The sequence below is a fragment of the Cyrtonyx montezumae genome, unplaced genomic scaffold (genome assembly GCF_038088225.1).
Source record: "Cyrtonyx montezumae isolate F1298 unplaced genomic scaffold, pur_monq_1.0 scaffold_6, whole genome shotgun sequence".
Classification (NCBI taxonomy): domain Eukaryota; kingdom Metazoa; phylum Chordata; class Aves; order Galliformes; family Odontophoridae; genus Cyrtonyx; species Cyrtonyx montezumae.
Window position 1 is genome coordinate 4968545 of NW_027072067.1, and position 15064 is coordinate 4983608.

The 15064-nt window shown below is 39.3% G+C and overlaps 1 protein-coding gene across 1 annotated transcript in view; it reads left to right on the plus strand.

Annotated features, from left to right (window-relative positions):
• The first annotated feature begins 7975 nt into the window (after positions 1 to 7975).
• The window catches only part of ARHGEF3 (Rho guanine nucleotide exchange factor 3), a 95104-nt gene continuing 88015 nt past the window's right edge, over positions 7976 to 15064 (plus strand). Inside the window, exon 1 of the mRNA XM_065749812.1 lies at positions 7976 to 8067. Coding sequence (XP_065605884.1) covers positions 7979 to 8067 — 89 coding nt within the window. The 5' untranslated portion in view covers positions 7976 to 7978. The remainder of the gene's footprint in view (positions 8068 to 15064) is intronic.

Here is a 15064-nt window from a genome sequence, read left to right on the forward strand (position 1 = left end):
TACAGACTGCTGCTGAAGGAGCACTTGAAGGCGTGGCCAGTAGTGAGATCCAGCTATCTCCTCCTGAATTATTAGACTGGATAAGAAGCTTTATGTGCTTTCCATTACAAGTACCTTTTCCTTTTCGTGTCCAAACACTACGTATACAAACAGTAACTTTATGTGCATAGAAAGGAGCCCTATGCTGTTATTGATTCTCTTTCTACATAGGATTAACTGTCCCCCCAGCGGTGCCGTTCCTTTGTAACTCTGCAGGTGTAATCAGCACATGGTACAACTTCACAAAGGTTTGCTGGCATTTGTACCAGGGAAGCTTGCAGAAACTAGGAAAGCTGGCAGTCTCAAACAGGACTTGTGTGGTTTCTGTGGAGCAAGAGCAGCTGCTGTGCTGGTATCATCTCTCAGGCATTCTACTTGTACATTTATTTACTTTTAACTCTTCACCATTTGTCCACAATAAAAGGAAATTTAAGGAAATTTTTAATTTAATTTAAGGAAAAAAAAACCAACCACCAACAACTAGAAGAATGCACCCATAGTTCTTATCTCTGGTATCAGGCATCCCACTGCTTTTATTTCAAGTATTTCAATGTTTCCAGTTACTATTGTCCCAGAAGGTTCTGTCTTGACTGTCACCTTTGTTCTGAAGATGACAAAGGCCAATTGTTTGGGCAGTGCATGTGCTTGGGGTGGCTGACAGCTTCTGCCTGTATGTGGCCTTAACTGAAGGATCCTGACTCATAGCTGGGGGAGGTGGGAGGCACGTGTGGGTTGCACCTGGTCCAGCACTTAGAGCCACCAGCTTCTGATGGGTACATCCTGAACCTGGTATTGACCCGTGGATAGCAAGGTTCTTGTCTTGGCCTAAGCCCTGAAATACATTAATAGTTGCTATCAACATTAGCTTCTTGTTGGTGCTCCACAGATATGTAATTAATATCCTAGAACAAATCTCCTCAAGCAAGTTTATCACTGTGTGGAGAGAGAATCTTTCAAGCTCTCCCATATAGGTTTGAAGTGTGCTTAGCAACACAGGTGAAAAACTCCAAATCAGGAAAGGACAAAGCAAAGCTTTGTATGATGTTAATATAAATGAACTAAATAGTTAAAAAAAAAAAAAAAAAAAGGGAAAAAAACAACAACTAATGAACTCAACGAACTTGACATGGAACCATGCAGCAATCTGGAGCTAAACAATCATGATTATTAAGATAATGGGCTGACAGGATGATCACTTTAATGTTAAAGAGAAAACCTGACACCCTTCCAGGCAGATAAACTTTGAACATGTTACAGTTCCCTGGAAATGATCGCTCTGATTAAAGGAAGAAGTTGTGCTTATATCAAGTCTGGTGCTGCTTTTCTTAGTTTTCATTCTCCATTATCTAAAAAAAATTGAGAACAGATCATTTTATTATAAGAGAGGCTGTAATATTTTGAAAGGAAGAGAAGAACATGAAAACATGTGGCAGCAGTTGTGCTACTTGGATGCTGGGCCACTGCACACTCAATGCGTTCTTTCTTTTTTTTCTGTCTGCTGTTACTATGGGAAAAACACTTTCCTTCAATCAGAAATTCAGAAAATTCCACTTCTTTTTGTTTAATAAGTTGTCCCTTAAATCTATATAGCTTTGTTTATAGCTAAACAAATAGTTTTGCACTCTGTGTGGCTTTATAGCATTTAGTATTCTTATCAGGAACACAGATCCTTCTGGGAATAGCTTTTCCACAGATAAGAAAACAGATGAAATGGTCACAGGTAACATCTTTGTCATTGTTGTGACTTTTGAATAGGAACTTTGTGTTTGCTCTCAAATTCAGAGGTTTGAGGTGGATAGAGTTAAGTTCATCTCAGAAATTGCTCACTGCATGAGTCACTGAATTGGGAACATAAATACTCCTAATCTTTGGAAAGAACTTTTCCACATTGTTTTGCTGCATAGTGTCAACTGCAAAACACAGAGCAGAAAGTTTAGCATGAAAGTAGTTGGATTCGTGTTTGGAATCATCATATAGGAACAAAATCAGTGCAAGTTTTTGCCCCTTTTTTCTTAGTAGACAGACTAGCAATAAATCTGCAGCAGAATGACGAAGCTGTGCTTTGTTTGCTTGCTTTGTTGACAAGAAATAATAATAAAAAAAAACTTGGAAAGGGGGAAGAGGGAAATAAAAAGACTTGGAAAGGGGAAAAGGGCCGAGAAATAGTGGTACGGGGTTGTTCTTGCACGCTGATGGAACGGATAGGTTGTTTTGTTCTGTGCCTGGTGCTGAAGCCAGGTGCCTGAAATATGAGGAACATCTGGATCTTTTGGTCCACAGAGAAACAGGCTTCTCTGACGTGTCGCTGGTTGGGCCAGGTGATCTTAGTGGTCTTTCTAACCTTCATGATTCTATGTTTTTCATTTTGTGTGTGTACCTTCTGTTGAAAATATTCTGTTCAAATCTTTGTTAGGGTTTCTTCATGTTGGAGCTTTTGCCTGGTCAGACAGGAAAGGTTTGGTTGTGAGTTACTAAGACACTTGAGCACTGATACAGTAAAGAATTCCTCTTCTTTATTGATACAACAGTCCGCTACCATCCCTAAGTGGCAGCAAAGCTCCCAGGTGTTCCCTTTTTGCCCCCACACTGTTAACGTTTCTCAGTCTCTGGCTCCTGATTGCTTTGCAGGTCAGACAGCGTGGGGTGAGTCCTTGCTTTTCTCTTTTTTCCCCCACTGATAGACATTATTGTCAAAATCTTCTGTTTTGCAGAATGAATTAAACCAGCAGCCAGAATTCTTCCATAACTTGTTTTTCACAGCAATTAACCAGATCAGGAAAATATTTTGGGAGCATAACATTGTGTGCACGTACCCGAGCCTGGTTTTCCTGGTGCTGGTGTCTCAATATATCGAGATATTATAATGATTCTGAAAGATATTTGTGTTGTGACAACATTCTTTCTTCAGTGCTGGTGAATTTCTCCACGTGGTTTCTTTGAAGGTGATCTGAGATGAGTTGTAAATGTCGTCTTTGTCTTTTGGCTTTTTCTGGGAGGAAGAAAATGAAACCTCAGTAAAATAATGGACTGGTCCTGTTGAGAGTAAGCATCTCACATAGGTTTTAATTCTCCAGCACAGAACACCATCTATATTTGTGTTCTGGCTTCAGCCTGGTGTGATTTTGTGTTTTTATTACTGTTGTCTTTTACCTTTCAATCGACTTTGTGCTGAGAAGGAATGTAACATTCATGCTATTTCAAAAGTGAACACTCTCTTTTATGTAAGGCTGAGCAGGCTGTCTCCCTGCCTATAGCTAGTGTGTGTATGTGGGGAGGGAGCCAAGCTCTGTGCTTGCTGTAGGCAGGGAGGAATTACACTAAGTTAGAATTTCTTTATCCTCTTGGAGATGGAATGAAGGGAGAGGAATAAAAACCTCAGGGAGAGAAATAAAAACCTTCTGAAAAATAAGTTTTCAGAAAGGTCCTCCCAGACCTCGTTCTGTAGTGAATCGTGCATTTTTAAAGACTTAAAGCTAAGTGATGTGTTAGCTGAGCTTAAAACGTGTGTGAAGTAAGCACAGCGTGTGTATGCGATAGCTGATGGTATGCTAGGCTCGGGTTGGAGTGGTTCTGCAGTGGGAAGTTTCTCAGCACTGCTCACATGCTTCTTGAGCTCTCATCAGGTTTTACTGAAGTGTGCTTCAAGTTCTTGGTAACTGCAGTATCTGAAAACATCAGAAGAAATATTTGGATAAAGGGTTGGTTTTGGTACTTGTTGTTATGCGGTTCAATAGTGAGGTTCATTTTACAGCTGCAGTCAGCCCCCCAAAGAGCTGTTTCCCAAAGGCAATCTCCTGGTTAGCAGCTGAGTGCTATTGAGCCTGGAAGTGTGACTGCAGAAAACAATGGAAGAGTAGATGCACTTGTTGCTAGAAATGAAACTTCTGTGCAGCTTTCTAAGGGATTGGAACATCATCTGTTTAAAATTCGAGATGCTATGATGCACGCGTACGTACATCATTAGCACTCTCTTGTTCAAGACACCTGCTTCAAGGAGTGCTGCTAATGCTCTGAGCTCTTTGCAGTAGATGCACATTACTGTGCTGCTGCTGTCACCTTTCTCCCTGAATGCAGTGCTCACTGTTTCTGCACTCAGTGATAGTTTTTTAGGGGGGTTTTATCAACCAAGTATAACAAGATACTGCATCAACAAGGAAAGGATTCTGGTGGAGGCAAGGAACTGTGGGAACAGGTTTTGCTGGAAGATATTTGTTAGTTTAACTGTAGGGAATAGCAGTTGAATGACACTTCAATTTCTAACTACCACACTGTGTCTTACTTGCCCAGAGATACAATCAGGGAGTGCAAAAAGGCTTCTACCCTGAGGGTCAACGATCCACTCTGTAAGGAAAGCAAAGAAGGGAAATGGGCTTTGTGTAGGGAGAAGTGATTGGACAGACTGACTGCTGTTTCTCCCTTCACAGGCCAGTGTGAGCAGAGGAAGTGTTTTGGCTTCAGAGCTTCTTGAACCTTCCCATCCTCACTGCTCAGATGGTCCTGAGCACTGACCTGTGCAGGTGTTTGGATTGGAGGCTTCTGTGTTATGTTATGCTAGATCCTTTTTTTCCTTTTCCCCTTATTGTTGTCCATTTAAGGGAAATAGTAGAATTTCTAGAATAAAATCTAAATATAAATGTGGAAGTATATTTAAATGTAATGCCTTTCCTCTCTTGAGCCAGTGGCTTACCACTGTTAGGCTTTCCTCTGCATTTCTGTGTCGTAGGAATCCACTGTAAGGCAGAGGGACTGCGAATGTGTCAGGCATCCCAAGTTGGTGATTTTTCATGAAAGAGAAATGCTTTTCTTTGTGGAGATTTGGGCCTACATGCTTCTTGCAGGTCGTTCTAGTACGCTCCTGGTGTAGGTATGCTAAATTTGTTGTATCTCTTGAGAGGCAGGATGGATGTTTCTTCAAGGCCGTTGCCTCAATAAGATAGTGACAGGAATGTTAAATATAGCTGCTGTAAATAAAGTCTTTGACATTGTTTTCTTATGTTTTTGTTTTGGAATTGCCTTTTGCCCACTTCCTCCTATTAAAGCAGAGCATGATCTCCAGGACAACACTTAATTAAAGTGCACGTGGCTTATCTGCAACAGTTAAGGCTCAGTGTGCAAACAGAAACAGAACACATCCTTAGCAGAGCTGCTTAAACTGCTGTTTACTGTCTTTCATTGGCATCTGGCTTCACGTTAAGAAGAGGAAAGATGACAGATTTATTTTCCTCCTTCAAGTTTCATCATGTGTAGTGCCTGTGCCATAAAGTTCAAGTCCAAACAAGAGTTGGATGGTGATACAGAGAGAAGCACCTATGAACAGCATATTGGTTTTTTTTTTTTTTTTTCCTGAGCACTGTTCCTTTGCTTCTTGAACTGAGTTTGATTTTTTGAGGTGTCATTAGTGGGAGTTCATTTCTGGGTTTACTTTGAACACTCTGAATAATAAAACAGTGTATTCCAAACAAAATTTTATTTTTCCGGTGTTAGCTTTTATGTTGCGTGGTTCAAATTTACATATTCTTGATGCTTTGTAAAATATATCTCTTTCTGTATCTTATAATGGATTGTGTTTTTATTTTAAGAATAGTTATTTATTTTCAAGAGAGTCTCAGAGCAGTGCCTGGCACAATAAGAAGTCAGGATAAGACCCTGCAAGCTGATAATTCTTCATGGAAATGACAGAGAAGTAGTGGTGATATTTGATGCCTTTGGCCTTGGAAATTGTAGATAAATATTAGTTTTCATCTTTGTTTTAGAGCCTAAAATTCTCCTGGTATTCAACATGATCGTAAAACTTGTCAGGGACTCGGAGATCAGCTGTTTAATTACCTGCTGCTCCTGGTAGGGGCTGAGCTAGAGCCTGTGTGGGCCTGTTTCAGCACAGCATGAGGAGTCCCTGATCGCTTTCCAGAAGCTGTTGTGACTCATGGCAGCCCGACCTCTGAGGTGTGAAGGAGAAGTGCTGCTGCATGGCGGTGCCAGCAGGCGCCCGGTGCCGAGGCTGGAACAAGCTCTTCTAGCTCCCATGGCACTGGGGAGGAAATCCAATGTAGTGTTTCTGTAAGATCTCGGGGCTGTAGACGTGAAGGAGTACGGTGCTGCTGACAGTTTCAGATGTTAAACTGGGGACGTGAGGGACAGGAGAAGTTTGATGAGATGTCTGTATTACTTTACCTTATTTTCCTTGTGGAATGTGAGCGAACACACTGGGTTTATTCCATGTATCATTTATTTCCTCTTTGATGTGTGTCAACTTTTATTATCAGTTGTTCGGAGAGAAGTTGGTGTCATAGTAACTTGTATGATTTTTTTCTGTCCTTTGCAGTTTTTCCAGTTTTGGCATTGAAGCCTCAATGCAGAGTTGTGTATGGTGTGTTTCCTCCCAAGGGTGGAGAAGGCAGTGATGAAAATAGTTTCTTAGTCATGAACACTCGTACTTCTAGTACACTGCTAGCTCACCAGTGACAGTATGGGATTTTTTATTTATTATTTTTCTGGAATGGCAACCTTGTGGGTTTGTAATGATTCTTCAGCTTCCAAGTGTGCAAATGAGTGGACTACTTTTAATCTCCCTCTGAACCTTGGGTCTTACTAAAGTGGCCACAAGAGGATATGATGCTCTTGCAGCATAACTGGCATGCAGCTGCTTCCTAAAAGAGAGGAACTTTGCAGAAGATGCTTAAGTGTGGACTCCTGCGTTGTTCTGTCAGAATATCTGTAAGAACAGCTCCCTTCTTCTTGCATTACTGCACACTAAATAGGCAAGAAATTTGATATTTCAGTCAGGGCTGAATTTAGTTTGCTGATTTGGGGGCTTCTTTCCCAGGACTGTGCTTGTTGGAGCTCTTATACAACCCTGCTTGGACACAATTTTGAGTCTGGCATTCTCTTCCAAAAGTGTATTTTGTGGAGATTGGCCTAACCTGTGTGCCAGGGATGGGCCATGTGCTGTAGTTGTTGTCCCTTGCTGGCTGTGGCTGCAGGCCCTGTTTCCATGCAGCTTGAAACAGCTTTCTAATGTTTCTTCATGCCTTCTACTATCTTAGCAAGCACAGCATGATTTCTGGTTATATTCTAATAGATTAATTAATATAGATTTTAACTTGTTCTCTGTTCATCTATGAAGTTTTTGTTCTGATTATAACTGAGACCAGACGTGAAGTAAAATTCAAGAAGGCTGCATTGTCTCTGTTTTAAAAGCAAAAAAGCTCCAAAGATAGGTGTAAGAATTTCTGTTAAGGTTGTGGATCCTGTAACCAAAACGTAGCAGTTCTCAGCGTGAAATTAACCTGATTTATCCAGAGATCAGTTGGTTCTTATCATGTGAGTCATTTAACTGAAGCACATTTGGCCATAGGTACCTCTTAGGAGCACTGTAGATTGGGAATTGCTGTTGCCAGTGTTCGAATATCTGTGCTGTTCTTGCCACTTCAGTCATGAGTGATTGTAATTTTCTGCATACCAGCTGAGGAATGATCTTAAGCTACTAAAATATGGATCTTAACTTATTAAAAATATGCTGAAAGGATCTTTAAATATCCAAAATCCATTTTTTCTCCCCAGTGCTGTATGAATCCTACAACAGCACTAGCTGTGGCTGCTGCTCTCAATTAACCTAACTGACACTATGCATAGCCCTGGATTGGGGCTTGCTGACATCAACTCTGCTGGCATCTGTTTGGAAAAGTAAACAAAAGACAATCAGTGTTTAGTTTGGCATAACTAGCAAGTTCACAAAACTGCCGAGTCCTTCTCAGTGTATTCATCCAATTAATCCCCTTGATCTGGGAGATTTACTTAAGTGAGTAAAATGTACTGTATTTGGTCTTAAAAGTGCTTGTGCTAAGGTTGGGGTTTTCTAGTGAATAAGTAAATGCACATTCTTCACTTACATTCAGGTTTTAATAATGGTCTGTTTTTGTTGTACCTTTGTAGAAAAAGAATGAATTCTGAAAGCTCAGCGCTTACCATGAGTAGTCCTGCCTTAATAAACCAATGTGCCAGAGGAGGAATGGAAGAAGAAAAAGTTTGGTAAGGAAGTTTTGCTTCTAATTTTCTGAGAGGTCAGTAGATGGTAATATTGAGGGACATAGTTTTAAAAAAATCTTATGTTTTCGTAAAAGAAATGGTTTGTTTGTGTTATAAATGTTTGCATTAATTATTTTGCATCATTTAACAATAGAAGGAAAAAGGGGAAGAAGCTCTTATTGTTTTTGAATTCTTAGCAGATGACCATGGGTCTGTCAGGGGGATGGGCAGTGGAAAAAAACTCCTGTTTGCTTCAACAGGGCACCAGTTGTGCTCATGGAATCTTTCACATATGGCAAATGTCTTAATCTCTCAATGCTGTTGCTATACTCATGTCCTGCTATTAGTAGTAGCCCTCAAAGTGCTGTACAGTTCAGACATCAGGCTTGTGGTTTCCTGAGACTGTGCCCTAGGAGACATTCAAACGTCAGTACTTTCTTTTGTTGATCAAAAAGACTTATACTGAAGGAAAACAAATGAAGTTCAGTGGTAGATGTGGTAAATTCTTATACTTCAGAACCATTTGTTTGTGAAAACTGCTGCTGACTGTGCAATTTTTAGCACCTTGTTTGGTGTCTTCGTGAAGAGAACTGTGTTTTGAAGGCATTGAGGCTATTTTGGCTGTTACTGGGAGCCCTTTACTGGGAACCTGCTGGTTTTACTTGCTGTTGTTGAGCTGAGCTAGGATTTTGTTAACGCTGCCTGTTCACCACGTACATAACAAACTCATACCACAAAAGGCGTGGCACCCATATATTTTTCTAGTCTGAGAAACACTCATTAAATGCTTTTCCTGTTAATGAAGCAAAGAATTGCTAGCAAATGAATGTTTTATTTCATGCTGCTTGCCTTTCAGGAAATAATGTGAAGTCTTGTTCGTTTGCTTGATGTGGTACTCCAGTAAGTGTCACGGCACTGGGAAAGTAATTTTGCTTTTAGAACTTGTCCCACTTCTGCCATTCCTGGAACATTCTGAAAGTTAGAAACAGTCTTCAAATGAAGGAGAGGAATATGGAAAACTTGAGAGCTTTTCCCTGAGCTGCACTGGGGGGTGGAGACTTGATACATACTGTTCCTTTGTTATCTCATAGTGTTTTCTATTCTACTTGTGGTATTGAGCAATACAATTTCATTTTCATCACGCCATTTCCTTGTAATGTCTCATGGCAGTTCTTAGTTGTGCTGTCTGAAATAGCAGGAGAGTACAATTTATGTTGCTGAGTATTAGAGTGTATTAAATGATTGAGTGGTATGATTGGTTACATGTTTAATTGGCCATAAAGATGGTGGTGCAAAATAGCAGAATTTATGTGTCTGTTAGGTTATGCGAGTGGTGTAAAGAGGCAGGTTATCACCTAGTGTAAATTGTGAGGCCTTTGGTTATTTACAAGGAGCTTAGAACATGAAAGCCAACTTTAGGAGTGGTTCTTATCTTTAAGAAAGATTTTTCAACCTCTGTATCAGCCAGCAATGCTACTTGTACTTTCTCATGGTGTAAAGAAAATTCCTATTAGTTAATGTCAGGTTTGCAGTCTGTGGATTTTGTTTAGTTACTCTTTTGACCTGGGAAGCTGAATAGCAGTGTGCCTGCTGTATGGGAATGTGGGACTTGAGTTCTTTACTCTCTGTGACTCAGCCATTGGCTGTTTGCAGTAAGCATAATGCTGAAAATTTCATGCGTGTCTGTGTGGAATACATTTGAAGTTTTTAAAAATCTTATCTTTAATTTTTTGTACCTTTTTTTTTTTTTGACTCTTAGAGCTGAATAAATGCTATTTTCACCGGCCTAATGAAAAGAAGTTGTGTGTCATTCTGCATCATGTGTTTATTATTTTTTCATTTTCTGATTCAAATGATCTGAATGATCCAATCAAGTCAAAAGTCTTTGCAGTGCAAAAGCCCCAAAGAAAGGCCTCTTGTAGCATTTAAACCTGACTTACGATGCATGTAATAGGCTTTGATCTTGAGTAAGACCTTATATTCAGGAGCTTAGAAACAAAGGAAGAAGGAAGTAATTGGCTGACTGATTTTTCACTCACAGCCAGAAGACAAAAGTCTTTTTTGTCAAATAAATTATTACTACAATGTGAAAAACTTAGCACTATTTTATTGTTAAATGGGGCTGGTAGGCAGATACTCTTAATCTCAAGGACACAAACATTCTGCAACAAATCTGTGGCAGAACTATCAATAAAACTCAGTAAACCATGAAGTTTTAAGTGCTATAACCAAATATATGTAAGCTGTGTGGATTTTATTATTTAGTTTGCTCACAGTGTGTTTCTTCAGGTGGTAGGTGTAAATTGGTTTTATTTTGTTCCAGTCCCTAAGGTTGGGATCTCTCATTTATATATGCTTTGTTTACAAATCAAAAGTGATGTTTTAATGATTGCCAGTGAGCATTTTATTCTCCTGAGTTACCTACTGCATGGTATCCTGTTTTAAATAAAGCTACCATAAATACTTTCAGCGAGACATTTTTATGCTACAGATAGATTGGAGGATAAATTATAAAATAGAAATAACAGTTTATAAGATGGCTTTTTGCTCTTTTATAGAGGATAGTAAAACAGTTGAAGGTGAAGTGTAGTTGTTACTTGCTAGCTAGAATTTTCAGTTCCTGAGGGGAGTGCAAGAAGGAACAACTCAACTTCAGTCACACAAAGAATAATAATGGATGTTGAGAATTCTTTGGTTGGAGTACTTTACTGGCTGGGAACTATACATCTGAAGCCTTATCTGCTTTCTTTCCTTAGAGTGTAGCCTCTTTCCTTCAACTAGCCATTCACCAGGTCTGATGATCTTTCCTTTTTGCAGCCTCAAAGGTGGCTGAGCCCTTATGGTCTTTGAATTTTCCTTGACATGTGGCTGCTGACTTGGAACTTCTTGTCACTTCAGTACTTTATTGTAATTCTTGATGCTTTTCTTGTAGCAATTGTAAGATAGCAAAAGGTATAATTTTTCAAGTGCCATTTACAGGTTTACAGAAACATATGAGAAAACAGCCCCCACTTACAACTTAGCACATTCTCACCGTCAAACTTCATACGTTATATATAAAACTCTTGGATTTAGAGCTGGTTAGACAGGATTTGTTGGCATGAAGCTGAACCACAAAGCTAACTTCTGAAAATGCCACCTGTACCTGACACCTGAAGGATGCTTTGGTTGAGGCTGATATAGGGGGAGGGAAAAACCTAGATTCTTTTCTTCCTCCAGTGGTTGATACAAATTTTTGAACTCCTCTACAGTTCAGTTGCCTGCTTTTGTTTGAAGGAGCATGTAAATTATATTTGTTTCTTCAGAATTTTGGATTAGGCTTTCATTGAGTAGAAACAATGCATTCTGATTGCAGAAGGCCTATAAGGTTACATTTTATTCACCTCAGTGTTATATTTCTCTGCAGTTATCACGTCCAAGTGCAAAAGAGAGCAAGTGATGGAAATGTTACCTCTACCATTTCAAAGTCATTGAGGTTAACCAGAACAGCCTTTAGTAGCAGTTAGAACTATCAAAGCTGATGTATTGTGGCTGGTTAAAATTGTATGAGTGTAAGTGGTAATAACACCTTAAGCCATCATGATTATTTTTTCCAATGGTCTCTCTTTATGTTGTATAGTCCTTTATAAATTCTGCAACTGTACTTCATCAGTTTTGCATGTGCCTTGTATGGTACCCCTGCAAGATGAAGGTTCACTGGATTCTCAAGCTTGCAGTGCTTCATTTGCTTCTGTGCCTTTCTTCCCCCTTAACAAATGTAATCAAGATTATAGCAGTAAAAAAATGCTGTTAGCAGGAAAAGTGTGACTGCTGTAAATGTTTGATAACTGGAGGGCACCACAGCAGAGTTCATGCATAAACCAAATTCAGCTATTCTTGGTAAGCAAAAATACTGAGAAATCCAGCTGATATTATTCGTTATGACAATTTATTATGTGAGCCAGTATGGGGCAATACTGGAATCAAAAAAAGGATGCAAGAGCCTTGAAATTTTAGAAGCTACTGATATGGCAGATTCTCAGTTTTTTCATGTTGAAAATTGCAAGAAAGGAACTAAAGAGAGCAAGTGGGAACTCTGTCAATTAATGCTGCTCAGTATGAAAGTATAGCTGGCTGGCATGTTGTTTTCAAAACAAATGTGAAGGGGAATTGAAAGATTTCCAGTTTTTGTTATTGTGTATGGATTTATAATGTGCTTCCTGTAGTCTGGAAGAAATCTTGCTAGTCAATTCTGCTTCTATTTACATAGGAATAGGCCAGGAAGTATTTCAGCTGTTTAAAATTAATAATTGAATTGTGGGTTTCTGGTTCTCTCCCAGAGAGGGAGAGTTTGGGTGCCTTGCTTTTTCTATTCTCTCTCCAAATACTTTACCAGTTACTCAGTTGCTTATGAGTAGGCAATATGCCTTTTTCTCTGGCAGTTACCATCATTTCTAGAGCAGATCTCTGAAAATGTTTGTCACGAATCTTTAAAGAAATGAAACTATGAGTTTGAATTCTAACTAAGCTAGCATTATGTAGCCTCCAGTGTATTCTGGCAGTCTTAGTACTGATGACTTGATTTTAACTGAGTTTTAGGACTTCTGCTTGTTTTTTGTTCATTTTGTTGTTGGTTTTCTTCCCCAGTGCCTGGGTTCTCTTTGTTTCAGATTTCCTTCTGAATACTGAGGAGTGTTTTTGTAGTCTATAAAGACACTTTGGGTACTGGTGCTAGTCTTGGCTATTACTGGTGTACAAATAAGTGCTAAATATTTTATGTTCAAACTTCAATTTGGAATCTCTGTCCTTTTTGAAGTGGGGTGTATTTCACAAGGGGTTTCAATTACAGTCATTAGTTGTCTATAAACTTGTATAGAAGAATAACTTGCTTTAAAACCATAACATTGATAACTTTAGAGAAATTCACAACAATTTGTAACCATTATTTTTGGTGACTTTTGGGCAAACAGCTCTGAGAAGGGTGGTCTGTATACTAAGAAGGAAGACAGACCTGTGCACTGAACTTGGGAGTTACAAAAACCGAGGGTAAAACCAGCTCTGTAATTGCAACTGTTGAGGGAGAAAAGCCAACTGTTTTAAGCAGTATGCACTGCACCCTTCTCTAGCATTGGCTGATGTGGTGCTCGTCCCTGGTTTGTGTCATGCAGTGGCTGTGCAGCCCTGCTGGGAGGCTGGACCCAGCTGTCTGTCCTACACGTGGCCATGTATTCATGCTGAAGTCACAATTATAGACAGAGCAGTCCTTCCAGCTCAGCACTGTCTGCCTGAGGGTTAGATACAGTTACAACGCATTGCACTGCTATTTAAGGAAAGAGAGAAAAGGGGCACAGAGAGGGGAAATGATCAGTTCTCATGGGGCTGTCTTTGGGATACTAAAATTTTATCCATTCGGTGTAGTTGAGTTTTAAGGACCAGAAAGAAGGATGTACATCATGGAAGTCCAGAGGCTTGGGTATTTATGAACCCCCTTTTTCTTACTCACTTGGCTTCTACAGTTCCTGAGACCAGCTATAAATGGAGGAGTGCTGAATGCAGCAGGAGGTCTATGCCTCGTTCCCAATCAAATCTCATCTATGTAATTTGCTCCTTTAATCAACTGTGTGCTGTTGCATTTGATAATAAAGCCATCAGCATTTGATAATAAAGCCATCAACGTTTGCCAGAAACAAGTATTAGGCAGGAAAATGTTCTGTTCTGTGTTCCAGAAAGAGAAGTATTTTGGGTGTTTTCCATTTCCTTTCTCAGTGGTCTGGGTTCTTATTCAGTTCTCCTGTGTTTTCCCTGTAAAAAAGGAGAACAAAACAAATCAAAACCAGCCATGGCCTTCTGTCTGTGATTTTGGGTAAGTCATCCAAGACTACACATTCTTAAAGTGTGAAGGTTGTCCAAGAATTTTCTTGTTACTTATTCTCTTGAGTAGTGTTGTTTTAAACTAGTGTGGTCATCCAGAATGTGGGGACCATATATGAAAATGTGACCCTTTTCATGTTTGACTATTGGGATGAAGTTTTGAAGCACTTGCTTAGGCCTGCCAGATATTTCATTAAAAAAAAAAAAAAAAGTCATTTAAGTCCAAATTCTAATTCTCCACTTTGGTGATCCACATCTTTTAACAATTATTTAATAGGACCCAGTTCCTTTTGCTTTTTGTAATTTTGAATTTTTGTTCTGAGTAATTAGTAATGATTTTCTAACTCAGCAGTAGTTACCTGGAAGAGCTTAGGTAAGTTAAAATAAATACTATGTTTTGTCAGCAAAGAAAAATAATATTTCCTACTCATTGTTGAAGGCAGTAATGTTCTTTGGTTTTGGCCCTTTGCAGTGTCTGCTAAAGCTTCATGTGTTGTTTGGTGCCTGGCTGTCCCTTTCTATAGGGAAGCAATGTGGTGTACCCTGGTATGCTTGTATTCTAGGATTTGTAAGAGCTCTGTAGGTAAGCCTTACTACTTTGAGAGAGTAGAAAAAAGATTTCTGGCTTCAAAAATATATATGCAGCATGTAGCTGTGTGATCAAATGAATGAGGTAGGCTTGTGTAGTGGTTCAGTATGGGTTTGTTATCCAAATTTGACTTCAATGGATAGAGCAATATAAGTCGATAGGAATTTATAAAGCCGTCACAAGAATGATGTATACTTACTTCAAAGACATTTTTCTTCTTGGAGTTGTCAGGTTTTTAGTATTGTATATGCTGTGTCACAGAAAGATGAAGTGGATATAGTGAAAACTACTTTGTTTAACAGTGAATACTGTGCAGTTCTGTTGACTTCACTAATTCACTGCAAAACTAACCTGAATGAATTTTTATGACGATTGAAACATAAAAGCTTTTCCATTGAGGAAAGGACTAGGGTGCTGAAAGCCAAGAATTTGGTGGTCCTACTTCAAACATTGTGTATTCATAGGGAGTGTGGCCTTATTTTATGTCAGATGATGGGAATAGAAATAGGAAAGCATGGAGAAAATAGAGGAAATGCTCAGTGTCTACAGACCAGAAACACA